The sequence below is a fragment of the Haliotis asinina genome, chromosome 4, assembly GCF_037392515.1.
Source record: "Haliotis asinina isolate JCU_RB_2024 chromosome 4, JCU_Hal_asi_v2, whole genome shotgun sequence".
Taxonomy (NCBI): domain Eukaryota; kingdom Metazoa; phylum Mollusca; class Gastropoda; order Lepetellida; family Haliotidae; genus Haliotis; species Haliotis asinina.
The window spans coordinates 62,402,784-62,416,166 of record NC_090283.1 but is presented as its reverse complement, the minus strand read 5'-3'; the positions used below and the strand labels follow the sequence as shown (position 1 = coordinate 62,416,166).

Sequence of the window (13,383 nt, the reverse complement as noted above, 5' to 3'; positions counted from 1 at the left end):
CCTATCTTGGACCCCTTTATCTATGAACAAAGCGCAAAATTACCCGAGTCTGTTCGTTATGAGCGAAATTATCGCATTCAACTTTACATTCTAGCGACACGTACTGTTAACGACAATCAAAAGTGAAAACATTGCGCAAGCGTGTTGTTTACTTCCGGTACATGTGCATGGAGGGCAAATGAGTGTTTTGTAACTTTGACATTGGCTCCCGATTCCTTAAAATGCGTTTGCTGAAATTAATTTCCGTCCTGCGACAAGGATGTGTAAGGCAACTGAAACAGGTAAAAGAAGTATATAATATTTGGAAAGACTTGTAATCAGTGGTTTTCCGTTCGACACCTGATAAATCATGAGGTATGAGCACCGGTTCTTTTACCACTGCTTCATCAGCTGTTGACAGTTACTGGATCGAAACTCATAGCGTTGTATACCATTCACGTACCTGCCATGGCTCATCTCATGTTGGACTGCGTCCTTAGTAGCAATACACTTTACTGGGTTCACTTATGTCGGAACATCGAACTCACTTTGCTAGTGTGAAATTCAGCTCAGAGTGTATAAGTTGAAAGGAAACAAAACTTTCAACTTTTAGTTGTCCATCCAATCCTTGTAAAACAAACTCCCATAGCCACCAGAGGCCCATTATCTTCAGACACTCTACTCGGTGGTCTTTGGACTAGCTCCATTGGGATTACGTTGAAAAACAGGGGAATCCCCATCAGTTCTCATAATTATGCGTTCACCAAATCTTCCACCTTGCAAACTTATAAACAGGGTATGAGTGAGTGAGTGAGTGAGTTTAGTTTTACGCAGCTTTTAACATTATTCCAGCAATTTCACAGTAGGGGACAACAGAAAAAGGGCTTCACACATTGTACTCATGTGGGGAATTGAACCCAGGTTGTCGGCATGACAAGTGAATTCTTTAACCACTAGGTTACCCCATTGCCCAAACAGGGTAGGAAACTCCAAGAATTTCAGCCAGACCCTACATGGCTGGTTAGGTATAAAATTTGGCAGCCCTGACCAAAACTTACCTGCCTACAAAATATCTTCATATACATGACTGTCTAAATTTTAACCCGACTGTCAGGCACGTGAATTTGAGAATCTGTCAGTCTGTGTTGAAAATAACCCATCCAGGGCTGTCCGTCAGGCAAGTTTTACGAACGCTGTTATTAACATGATTCATGTGTATATTCAGGTATGTACATCAGAAATTAGTAACAAACAATAAATTTATGAACAGCAAACAAGTGTGTCATATATGACAACTTCAGTCAAAGTCTTGCCACAATATCTTCTCCCTCCCTCTTTCTTTCTCTTTCTTTCTTTCTCTCTCTCTCGTGTTCAGCAGCCACAATGTGAAATTAGTGTTGTTTTTCAGTGGCTATTTTTGTAACAGCAATTTAACCTTTATGTTTTGTTCAAATATTGATTTACACATTTTTAAACAGATTAAAGATTATCCAGTGTCGATTCTTCCACACGCCAGCTACTGTTTTGCATAGTGATAATGTCATCAGCATCAGGCATCAGCTCACAAGTTAGTAAATATGATATAACATGGCCATGTTCAAGTATGGTTGAGTCGGTTATAACTGTCTTTTTCTTTTTCAGTTCCAAGCAGTTGCATATTCCACGAGAAAACTGGGAGTAAGTGACATCTCTGATTTCATCAATCACATGTAAAATGACGTATTTTAGTGATATACTATATAAGGATGTCCATACTTACCTACAATGATGGGTTCTGTATTTTTCTCGGAAGCTGTGTGAGGATGACACTTAATAGTATATTCTACCATGCCTCAAGAAAATACTGGATTCTGATTGGTTGTTCAGAAAAATCAGACGGTTTTAATTCTGGATTGACGCTATCTGATTTTAGGCCGTTTCACCACGCATTATCAAGTCTTAATGTGAGAACTACTTCCATTTGACCACGATGGCAGGTCATAACAATGACATATCAATGGATTTTGACACTGACTCAGGACTTTGCCATATAGATCTATGCATTTCGAAATTTTTGGATTGAACATGTTTCTGATTTCACGGCGCTTCACTATGCGTGTATATACAAGATTGCCGTACTACTTCAGCTTGACCACCAACAGGACGGATATCAAGACAACAGACGAGATGGAAATGCTGATAAAAAACATTTATTCAAACTCATTAAATATGATATATGATATTTCCTCCTCTATTCTATGGGAATTTCACTATCATATTACCCTCTATTATAAAAACATTCAAGTACAATACACAGCCCCTAACATAAACAATATCTCACACATAAATCAGAATGCCTTGCCATCTATCCAAAATTGTGCAGCAAAACATTAGTAAACATTTACCTACCTGGAATATGGTATATTTGTTTCCATTTAGAATGGGAAATTCGCAAGATAACGGTTCTGGCGAAACACCAGATTTATGCTACTCATACTCCATAATGTCACAATAATATCTATATGTATATGTAAAAAATTGAACCACCAGAGTTCTGCTCTGCCATCATCCCCGTAAAGCAGTCACTGTTATGTTCGTACACTTTGAGAAAAGTTTGGCCTCAATCCATTCCCAAATGATGAAAACAAAGTTTCCAGGAATTCCAAGTTAGTCCCTTGTACGCTCATTTTGACAAAACGGCACTGTCACTCTTTTGCTGTATGCCGCATTGCCGGGTTGGAGGCAAGTACATGAAAGCACAATGAACACTTGCCAAGCGTAAAAATCAAGAGTTTTTGATGAGTCACAGATCGTAGGTCGATCAGAAAAGGATCTATTCTTTGATTTGGGGGGTTCTGATTCGACATCCAGTCAAGTATTTTCCACTTCACGTCAAATTTCAAACTTTCGCAAAATGTAAACATTGTCTCGACCGCCATTTCAAACTGTTGCATAACTCTACTTCCATGAAAATAAGTAGGTCAGACGATTCCATTATTGTGTAACCACGGGGGTAGAGTATCACAGCAAACAAAACAATAGGCTGGTTTCAGTCGTGTACAGTCGTGTAGAGTTGGGATTATGAAAACAAGCTCTTAGGCATCACATTATTGCATTGAATAAACAGTTGTTTGTTTTCTTTAGAAAGAATACTTTTTATTTTGAAATGTTTAAAAAAATACGAAAGGCACCAACCACTCCCTTCACAGACGACTTTAACTTGCCTCTCATCCATTGCCGGATCACACAATGTCTTCCGCAGAGCGAGGAAGTTCGATTTTAAATGGCTCTTGGTAGAATGGAGATAGACCTACTGTGTTTGAAAATCAGAGACATCCTGTATTGCATTGATAGCGACTAAATATTACAATTGAAACCTCACGCTGCATGTTCGGTTTCAAGTAGGTTCCAACTGAAATTTAGTCACCATCAATTCAGTACAGCATGTCTCTGATTTTCAAACACAGTAGATCTATCTCCTAAATATGATCCATTTCATACGCTAATCTGAAGACTTGATATGCTGATTTGTCCATTAACCATCAGTCTGTTTAACTTTGTACAAACCATCATCAGTACCATTTATCAGTATTCATCAAGTTTTGTGAGTCATATAATGATTAATACTTTCAACGATTGTGTATAGCTGAATGCAGTAGTTGTAGTTGTTGCCATGGTAACACTTTGTGTGTTAATGTAGGAAGTACAAGAAGATGTTCGGATGATCAGAAACATTGGAATCTCGGCTCACATCGACTCTGGGAAGACAACTCTCACTGAACGCCTTCTGTTCTACACAGGCAGACTAGCTGAGATGCATGAGGTAATTAATTGTCTCCTTCATAATAACTATCTATGTTATTGTATTTGCCTCATTCAGCACAGTCTTATTCAGTTTAGAGCGTTTTATTCAAAGATACCAGGCAAAATGCACCCCAGTCCATTGTGCTCACTTGTGATCTGCCCCCTCTCCCCAAAGTCCATTGTGACAACTGCCCCCTAGTACAAGTGCACCCCTATCAAAACTAAAAGTGACCCCTCCCATCCCCTAGTTTGATAGGATTGTTTTTGTAGTGTGATGGTTAAAAGGCATTTAGAGTTTGGTGTAGTAATACAGGACAAAGTTGTTGTTCATAAGATTTGTCCTGTATTATTGTTTTTATATTGTTTGTTTTTACAGTCAGTCTCAAATTAAATCCATGAACACAACAACACAACAATGTGTTGAGTTGTGATAAAATGAAATCAACAAATATTGTCTTTAGGAAGAAACTGATTTCCATCTTGATAGGATTGTTAAGGTTAAATTACATTAAATCTGTTCGTTTGTGAGTTGCTTCGAAATTAAGAACTTGTGGAGGGTCAGTTAGCTAGACCCCTTCAACAATATTGAATCTGTATAGTCTCATACAACTTTTGTCTCATTCACAATTCGGGGTCAGTCTAAGTAAACTTAGTCTCAGTGTATTTCGTTAAACTCCACCACTTAGTCTAACAAAACCTAGAAGAAGGTATTCAATAGCATTGAGAATCGTTCGACTCTGAACCTTTTCGAGATAAAAAGTTCAAAAGGTATGAGCGAATGTGCACTTTTGCGATTTGGTAAGCTGTTTTCTGATTGGTCAGTCTCAAAGGTTACCTGACGCGACCTTCCATAAGGTTTTGTTAGACTCAGTGGTGGAGTGTTACGAAAAAAACTGAGGATATGTTCACTTAGACTGCATATGGGGTGGGACCCAGGAAGGTCGCGGGGTAGAATAGGTCTTCAACAACCCATGCTTGCTGTGAAAGACGGCTCAGCTTGTCGTAAGAGGCGACTAACGGGATCCTAATTGTGCAGATCAATGTTCATTCATGCTGTTAATCACTGGATTGTCTAGTCCAGACTTGATTATTTATAGACTGCCTCCATATAGGTGGAATATTGCTGAGTGCGGTGTAAAACTAAACTCACTCACTCACTCACTCACTCACTCACTCACTCACTCACTCACTCACTCACTCACTCACTCACTCACTCACTCACTCACTCACTCTCACTCACTCACTCACTCACTCACACACTCACACACTCACTCACTCACTCACTCACTCACTCACTCACTCACCTTCTTGGCCTTGTCAGGTGAAAGGGAAGGATGAAGTGGGTGCCAAGATGGACTTCATGGAGCTAGAGCGACAGAGAGGCATCACAATCCAGTCGGCGGCCACCTATATCATGTGGAAGGACCACAACATCAACATCATTGACACTCCAGGTAATCCATAACTCCTACTAGTCCTAGGTCCAGTAACCCAATTAGTCAGACCACCACTAGCAGACACAGGTACATGCAAGACACTTCAACCCCCATTTCAAGGGGATCACAGTGGGAAATCCAGACTGGAAGAGGTCCTTAATAATACCTCATGCATACTATAAGAGCAACTGCAAATCAGTATCTGTGGTCCAGTTCAGTCACTTGATAACTGTTTGTCATGTTGGCAGAAGAGGGTGGCAGGTGCGTACACATGGTAGTGACTTTTCTGGAATTGCCAAGCTGATCATGTTAGAGCTAGCACTCCTCTTTTTGTTACAGAATAATCCCTGCTTATGGTATTCCACTTTGTAAAGAGATAAAGTCATGAAACGTTCTGTTTCTTCCTGTGAAAAATTGAGGCTTGTTTTTTTTTTTAACCAGAAGCAGCCAAGTTTCATGCCTGTACATCATCATGTACACTTGACCCCAAAACGCAATTTGATTGGCTGTGCCACATCTAACTTGCTAAATAACTAGAACTACAACAAGCTCCACACACTTGTGACACATGCAATGTTGGTTTGAGTGGGTGATCTGTACCATTTGTTGAGTGTGATTAATCATTCGGACATATCGATGAGATTCAGCAGACCAATTTGACCAGATTCTCATCTTGACTTCAGTGGTGGAGTCCTAAATAGCGCTGTGCTGGTGTCACTCGCATGCTCTAACAGACACACTGACTTTACAGTGGAGGTGGAGTGAATGCTTTGTATTGTAGATGTTGCTCTGCTGGTGTCGCTCGCATGCTCTCATAGACATGATTTTGTTGCAGGTCACGTGGACTTTACAGTGGAGGTGGAGCGAGCGCTGCGTGTCCTAGATGGCGCTGTGCTGGTGCTGTGTGGCGTCGGGGGTGTCCAGAGTCAGACATTCACTGTCAACAGACAAATGAAGCGCTACAGTGTTCCCTGTCTGGCATTCATCAACAAGCTTGACAGAACAGGCGCAAACCCTAACCGTGTCCTCTCTCAGTTAAGGTGAGTACGTGAAAACTGCTGCCAGCCTAGTTGTTTCTGTAAACATATATCTGTGCTGCTTCCAGTTGACAATCTTGATTTTCACTCTTGTTCCAGTATATACCTCACTAACTATATTGCCAAGCAAGAAGTTTGTGTAAGTGATGTAGGTATAGCCATTTGTTTGGAATGATTGATAAATTTTAGTTTTTGTTGTTTTCCTTAGGCATGTCAGTCCTAGTAGCAGTGATAAATTGTTTCAATGAATCATTCTCTGATTGAGTTTACAGGGCTCAATTAGTGCTTTGCCACTTGCATTTGTGCAACCCAATATTACAAAGTATAACCAAGTTATTAGTCTAACTTGAACCTGGTGCAAGTCAATTTTTTAGTGATTAAACTTCTGAATAAAACATCTAAATAACTGCATCTACATATTGCATCTACATATTGCAATAAATGCACTGCAACTGAAATTTGGCTGGTGCAACTGTCTTAGGTTGCACCGTGTGCAAGAAGGTTAACATCTCTTAAATAAAGCCCAGGTTTAGTTTTATGACATTTTTAGCAAAATTCCAGCAGTGTATGAAACTCCCGAAACAAAACAGGAAGCCCACACGGACGATAGCTGAAAAATGTTTCTGGCCCTGTTAACATATTGCCAGCCCTTATTGAAAATATGAAACTGAGGTAAGGTGTTAAAATACATGTGCAAAAGCAAATTAAAAACACATAGCTTGGTGGTTACTGTTGATTAAGTGAAGTGCCACTGCCATCTGGGTCAGGAAAACAGACAAGAACAACGTTGTTCATTGGCTGAAAGCGTTCTCTAGACCAGTCACATTTAGTGTTAGACAAATGGGTAGTGGGCTGCTGGGCAGACATTATTTCATACACTAATTTGGTAATATCATGGCAAGAGACTCCAGAAATTGGCTTTACACATTGTATCTAAGCCTAGGTCCTTGGCATGTCAAGCAAACACTTTAGCCATGAGGCTACCTCACCAACCAATATTTAATTGAATAGGGGCACCACCTGAGCCTAGGCATGTAATGCAGGTGTCTTGAGACTAAAAAATAGTAGTCAGCTGACAGAGGGATAAATCCTGGAAATGTTCCTCAATGCAGGAAAAGTTCCTTCATTCCAGTTCAACATGATTCAACAGAACACCTGTCATAATCTCATAGCAGATGATTTTCATTGTTACCATGGTTATAGATCAAAGTTGAACCACAATGCAGCGTTCCTCCAACTGCCTATTGGACTAGAGGCCAACCAGAAAGGAGTGGTTGATCTTATACACCAGAAAGCTATATATTTTGGGGACCCCCAGGGGTAAGTACATTGTGTGAACCATTTGTCTGTTCATTCATCATTTGTTCATTGCTAAGAGAAGTGGCCATAATTGAACGCCGCTTCTGCAGCACATGTCAGTAAGAAATTTTATATTGCTTGGAAGTACCTACTAGGTGTAGTTTTTTATCCCTGACCGTGTCATAGCAAAATTTTAGATATGGTACTTGCTTGTCTCTGTCTGGTGCTTTGCATTAATGGGTACCACAAGGGCTGGTGAGTATAATGTGTCTGAGTGCGGTATTCATGCTTAACTGCGGCTTGGTATATCACTGAACTAGCACCATAAAACCAGCTTAAGTCTGGGCTGGTAAAAGCAGCCACACATACACATGCATGTACATACACATACACATACACATACACATACACATGTAAAACATTCTTAAAGTACAATGTTTAACCCCATTTCACCTCATGTCATATATTGGTTGGAAACATCTCCTGCCCTGGGGTATATATGTATTAGAAAAATATTTTAAAAATACATTGTAGCAGTAACCTGAATTTTTTCTGAACAAGATCAGTGGGTAGTAAGAGGTTTTAATTTCCACAGTTTGCTGTGGAAATATGCTATTTTTACAGTGATCAATGTTTTCCACAGTTTGCTGTGGAAATATGCTATTTTTACAGTTAATAAATGATGTGTGTCTCTTGAAATATGCTTTGAACTGTCACCTTTGCTTTCGAATGCTTGTAGAACCGTGAAGGTCCTGGGTAGTATTGGCGGTCAGCAACCCATGCTTGCCATAAAAGGCGACTATGCTTGTTGTAAGAGACAACTAACGGGATCAGGTGGTCTAGCTCGCTGAGTTGGTTGACACATGTCATTGGTTCCCAATTGTGCAGGTCGATGCTCATGCTGTTGATCACTGGATTGTCTGGTCCAGCCTCAATTATTTACAGACCGCTGTCATATAGTTGGAATATTGCTGAGTGCAGCCTAAAACTAAACTCACTCACTCACTCACTCACTCAGAATACATGTAAATGTTTGGGAGTAGTATCATGAAGATTATGTTGTGTTTCAGAATAAATGTCTATGAGGATGAGATTCCAGCTGAGATGAGGGCGGAAGCAACAGACCGCAGACAGGAGATGATTGGTCAGTTGTAATACATGGAAATATAATGCATTATGGGAATTGTGTCCCATTAAGCTTTTAGTTAATGCGTTACCTCACCTTTCACACTTCAAAGCAGGGCAGTTGGGTAGCCTAGTGGTTAAAGTGTTCGCTTGCCACACTGAATCCCCAGGTTTGATTCTCCACATTGGCACAATGTCTGAAGCCCATTTCTGGTGTGCCTCACCATGATATCGCTTGAATATTGCTATAGGCGATGCAAAACCCCACTCGCTTGCTCGTTCACTCACTCTGTGAAGGACCATGTTAGCAGATCTGGACTTGAGTGGGTATGTGCTCCCACACGCTGTGATGATTATTTTCAAGGTCCTGCCTCACTTCAGGCTACTGGAGGCCGACACACATGTTTGACACATGTCATCGCTTCCCAGTTGTGCAAACCGATGCCTGTGTCGTTGATCACTGGATTGTCTGGTCCAGACTTGATTATTTACAGACTGCCGCCATGTAGCTGGAATGTTGCTGAGTACAGCGTAAAACTAAACTCACTCACTCACTAAAGCATTAACGAGTTTGGTCAATTAATTTGAATCATGTCAATTAAGCAACTGATTTGTGAATACTACCTGCAGCCAGTGTAATTAGCATTATAACCAGGGGGAAATGACTTTTGTTAAAAAAAAAAATCGGTAGGCATTGCAACCAGGACATTATGTAAGCAGGAATCCGTTCTGGCAAACACATCCAGGGTGGCATTTCAAGCATGGGAAATGACTTTTGTTCCAAAAAACATTGGTAGACATATCCAGGATATTATATCTGCAGGAAGTCTTTTCTGGCCAAAACATGGCATTACATGCAGGATGGCATTATAACCAGGGTGCACTTATCAGTTATTATCCATGGTTAAGGGCAGTGGGTAGCCATGTGGTGAAAGCGTTCACACACTAGGTGGAAAACATAGGTTTGATTCCCCACTTTTCACATTTCTGGTGTTCAAGACAGAGATATTGCTGGAATATTGCGAAGAAAGCACACGTCAGGTATAATGCACGGACACAGTGGCAGACGTGACTAAGACTATCTTCTTGTACATTCAGTTGACAGGCATTGATATAGGTGATTATAGTTCAGCAAGCTAAACGCTGTGTTCCTGCCAAGGCATACACCGACGTTTAGCGTCCCAACCCTATTTTATGAGGAGCACTTTCCCGGTGATTTTTATCGGGAAGGTTTTTGACTGCAGAAACACTGAAAAACGAAGCATCGCATGTATATTTGTACACGAATCGAAAGATCTATTCTTTAGGTACAAAATCCGATTGCTGTCTTACCTTGAAAAAATTTATTTAAAATTCAACACAATTATATTCATCACCACCCCGTATTTTCCACAGTCGGATGTGGCCATTTTGCCTCGTGACGTCACAGGGTCATGTGTACCAGTTGGGTTTGTTAAAACTGGGATCGGCAGGCAAACGAAACTTGAAATATTGATGTCCCTTTTGATGATTAAGAATTAAATAATAACAAAATACCAATGTTTGCATTTTATATTTTCCTTTTTGACTGTGTAAGGATATTGTTTAATACTGTAAAAACAACATCCTACTGTCTCACCAACGTTTTCCTTCCCTTTTTAGACATTGACTTAATTTTGTTGTAGCAGTTATCATGAAGTGTTTTTGGTAAGTATACTTTCTCTTCTTACCTGTAACTTTTTCAGAATATTTAAGATGTTTCTACATTCCAAGTCGGTTTGCACAGTGCACACACTCTTTTAAAGGGCAATTCAGTCCACATGTAATGAAAATAAATTTCAAAACTTCTTGCGAAAGATTAATTCCACAGACATAGCATCCACATGATTGAATAACACAACCTATTCATGGTGTGTGATAAGTGAGTGGAAAGCTTTAATCTGACCTCTCCAAATGGCCATTAATTTGTCCAGCACTGGTGTTGTACGAAAGATATTAAACCTATAGAATTCCACTTAAATTTCTACTCCACATCTATACTTAGAAAGAATTAATGGTTATGAACCTAACAAACGATGATATTGATGTTAATCTCATTTTACATGGTAATGCAGGTCTCTCAATTACTGAAAATCAGAATGTTTTAAGTGTGTACATATCTATATCTTTCAAACAAAACGCTTTGTTAGTTAACATCTGTTGTACATATCCTATCCTCTGTCTCTTGCGTATGTTGTAAGATGAATTTGCAGTTATTGGGAGGAGGCTTTTCTAAGTTGGATAACTTGTGCCCAATCCTTTCCTTAATGAATAAAATATGTTTAAATCAAATCAACGATGATATTGGCTCTTTATGTAAAACTCACCAGGAACACTTGTGAATGTGAATATGTGAAACAATTTTGGGAGAGTCTGGATGCCCACATTAATATAGAAGTAACTTTGGATACCAATGCAGTTCCTTTTGGCTATCAAGGCCAGCATAACCTGTTGTATCACTTAATCCTACTGAGCAAAAGGCATGTTTTTTTATGCCATCTGAAGGGCAATGCCTTATATATCGTTTAATAAGGTTATAAATAACATTAGACAATTTTATGCCATTGAAAGGTTTATTGCATGTAAGAGCAACAACTATAAAGCCTTTGAAAACAAAAGGCCTCCACTTACACAAAGATTAATCATAAATTTTATATATAGTATTTTCTTTCAGCCATAGTCACTTCTCAGTGTTAACAATGTTCATACCCTTAACTTTGCAGTTCAAACATACCACACAATCTTAACCATACAAATTGTTGTTGTAGACCAATCTGTCCCAATGAAGATGTTATTAATTACAACATGGAAAACTTTATAGCATAAATAATAGACAACTTCTCAGTTTAAATTTAATTCATCTATGGAAATGTAGTTAATATAGCTTTGAGTTGAAAAGTACTTAGGAAGTCTGTTCAGTTTGTAAACAGTTGCAACTATGATTCTCTGAGGAACTTTTATTTGCTGTGTACATTTAAACACTGTGCAAACCGACTTGGAATGTAGAAACATCTTAAATATTCTGAAAAAGTTACAGGTAAGAAGAGAAAGTATACTTACCAAAAACACTTCATGATAACTGCTACAACAAAATTAAGTCAATGTCTAAAAAGGGAAGGAAAACGTTGGTGAGACAGTAGGATGTTGTTTTTACAGTATTAAACAATATCCTTACACAGTCAAAAAGGAAAATATAAAATGCAAACATTGGTATTTTGTTATTATTTAATTCTTAATCATCAAAAGGGACATCAATATTTCAAGTTTCGTTTGCCTGCCGATCCCAGTTTTAACAAACCCAACTGGTACACACGACCCTGTGACGTCACAAGGCAAAATGGCCACATCCGACTGTGGAAAATACGGGGTGGTGATGAATATAATTGTGTTGAATTTTAAATAAATTTTTTCAAGGTAAGACAGCAATCGGATTTTGTACCTAAAGAATAGATCTTTCGATCCGTGTACAAATATACATGCGATGCTTCGTTTTTCAGTGTTTCTGCAGTCAAAAACCTTCCCGGTAAAAATTGCCGAGAAAGTGCTCCTCATAAAATAGGGTTGGGACGCTAAACGTCGGTGTATGCCTTGGCAGGAACACAACGTTTAGCTTGCTGAACTAAGGTGATTATATACCAAGACACTTAGTGGGCATAACACCAACTCACTCACTCACTCACTCACTCACTCACTCACTCACTCACTCTCTCTTCTGCTTCAGAACACATAGCTAACGTGGACGAAAATCTGGGTGAAATGTTTCTGCAGGAGAAGACACCAACGGAAGATGAGATACAGGTGGGATCAATTTTCTAGGACTTTACTGTATTCTTCTTTTAACTGGTTGAACCCACTCCTGTGGTTATGTTGTTGACCTTTGCTAAATGGGCTCCTTGTTTCAAGGCTTTTCAGTAGAGTTATCGAGGACAGAGCAGCTATGATATCTGAGGTGGAAAATTATGTGTCATAGTATAAGGTGAATGTGTGAGACCACTTTGTGTCTGGTGGATAGTGTCTACCATGAGAGCAGACGGTCCATTTTTGGTCCTCTACATTTTGTACTTGAAGATGATACTTCTGTTTACCCAGTCTGGTGGATAGTGTCTACCATGGGAACAGATGGTCCATTTTTGGTCCTCTACATTTTGTACTTGAAGATGATACTTCTGTTTACCCTGTCTGGTGAATAGTGTCTACCATGAGAGCAGACGGTCCATTTTTGGTCCTCTACATTTTGCACTTGAAGATGATAGTTCTGTTTGCCCTGTCTGGTGCTTGAGATGCAGGGATTAAACTGAAGTCACGGCATCACAATAAAGTTGGTGGTTGTGCAAGATCCTGAAGAACAAAGCAATCAAACCGACTAGTGAATGTCTGTGTGAGAGTTTGATCGCTTTAACGATAACATACCATCATGATCAAAGTGTAAAGATGGCTTTGTTCAAGTGTACCTAGTAGTCAAGGGCGTAGTTGGATGATCAATCTTAGCACCAACAACTATTTTAAGTCTATATTAAAGTATGGGAGTTGCGATCATAGCACAAGGATTGCTTTGCTCACCTGGTAGTGAAGCAGCCAGTTGCATTTAGCACTCTTAGTAACTTATTCTTCGCACCTACAGCTTTCTGAAGTCTGTATTAGAGTATTGGAGTTATACCACAAAGATCGCTTTGTACCTGATAGTGTATAGTTGCATAGAGTGTATG

At 39.4% G+C, this 13,383-nt stretch overlaps 1 protein-coding gene across 1 annotated transcript in view; it reads left to right on the top strand.

Annotated features, from left to right (window-relative positions):
* The first annotated feature begins 114 nt into the window (after nt 1-114).
* The window catches only part of LOC137281764 (elongation factor G, mitochondrial-like), a 33,143-nt gene continuing 19,874 nt past the window's right edge, over nt 115-13,383 (top strand). Inside the window, exons 1-8 of the mRNA XM_067813367.1 lie at nt 115-281; nt 1,621-1,656; nt 3,659-3,781; nt 5,084-5,216; nt 6,034-6,238; nt 7,439-7,555; nt 8,605-8,678; nt 12,399-12,475. Coding sequence (XP_067669468.1) covers nt 222-281; nt 1,621-1,656; nt 3,659-3,781; nt 5,084-5,216; nt 6,034-6,238; nt 7,439-7,555; nt 8,605-8,678; nt 12,399-12,475 — 825 coding nt within the window. The 5' untranslated portion in view covers nt 115-221. The remainder of the gene's footprint in view (nt 282-1,620; nt 1,657-3,658; nt 3,782-5,083; nt 5,217-6,033; nt 6,239-7,438; nt 7,556-8,604; nt 8,679-12,398; nt 12,476-13,383) is intronic.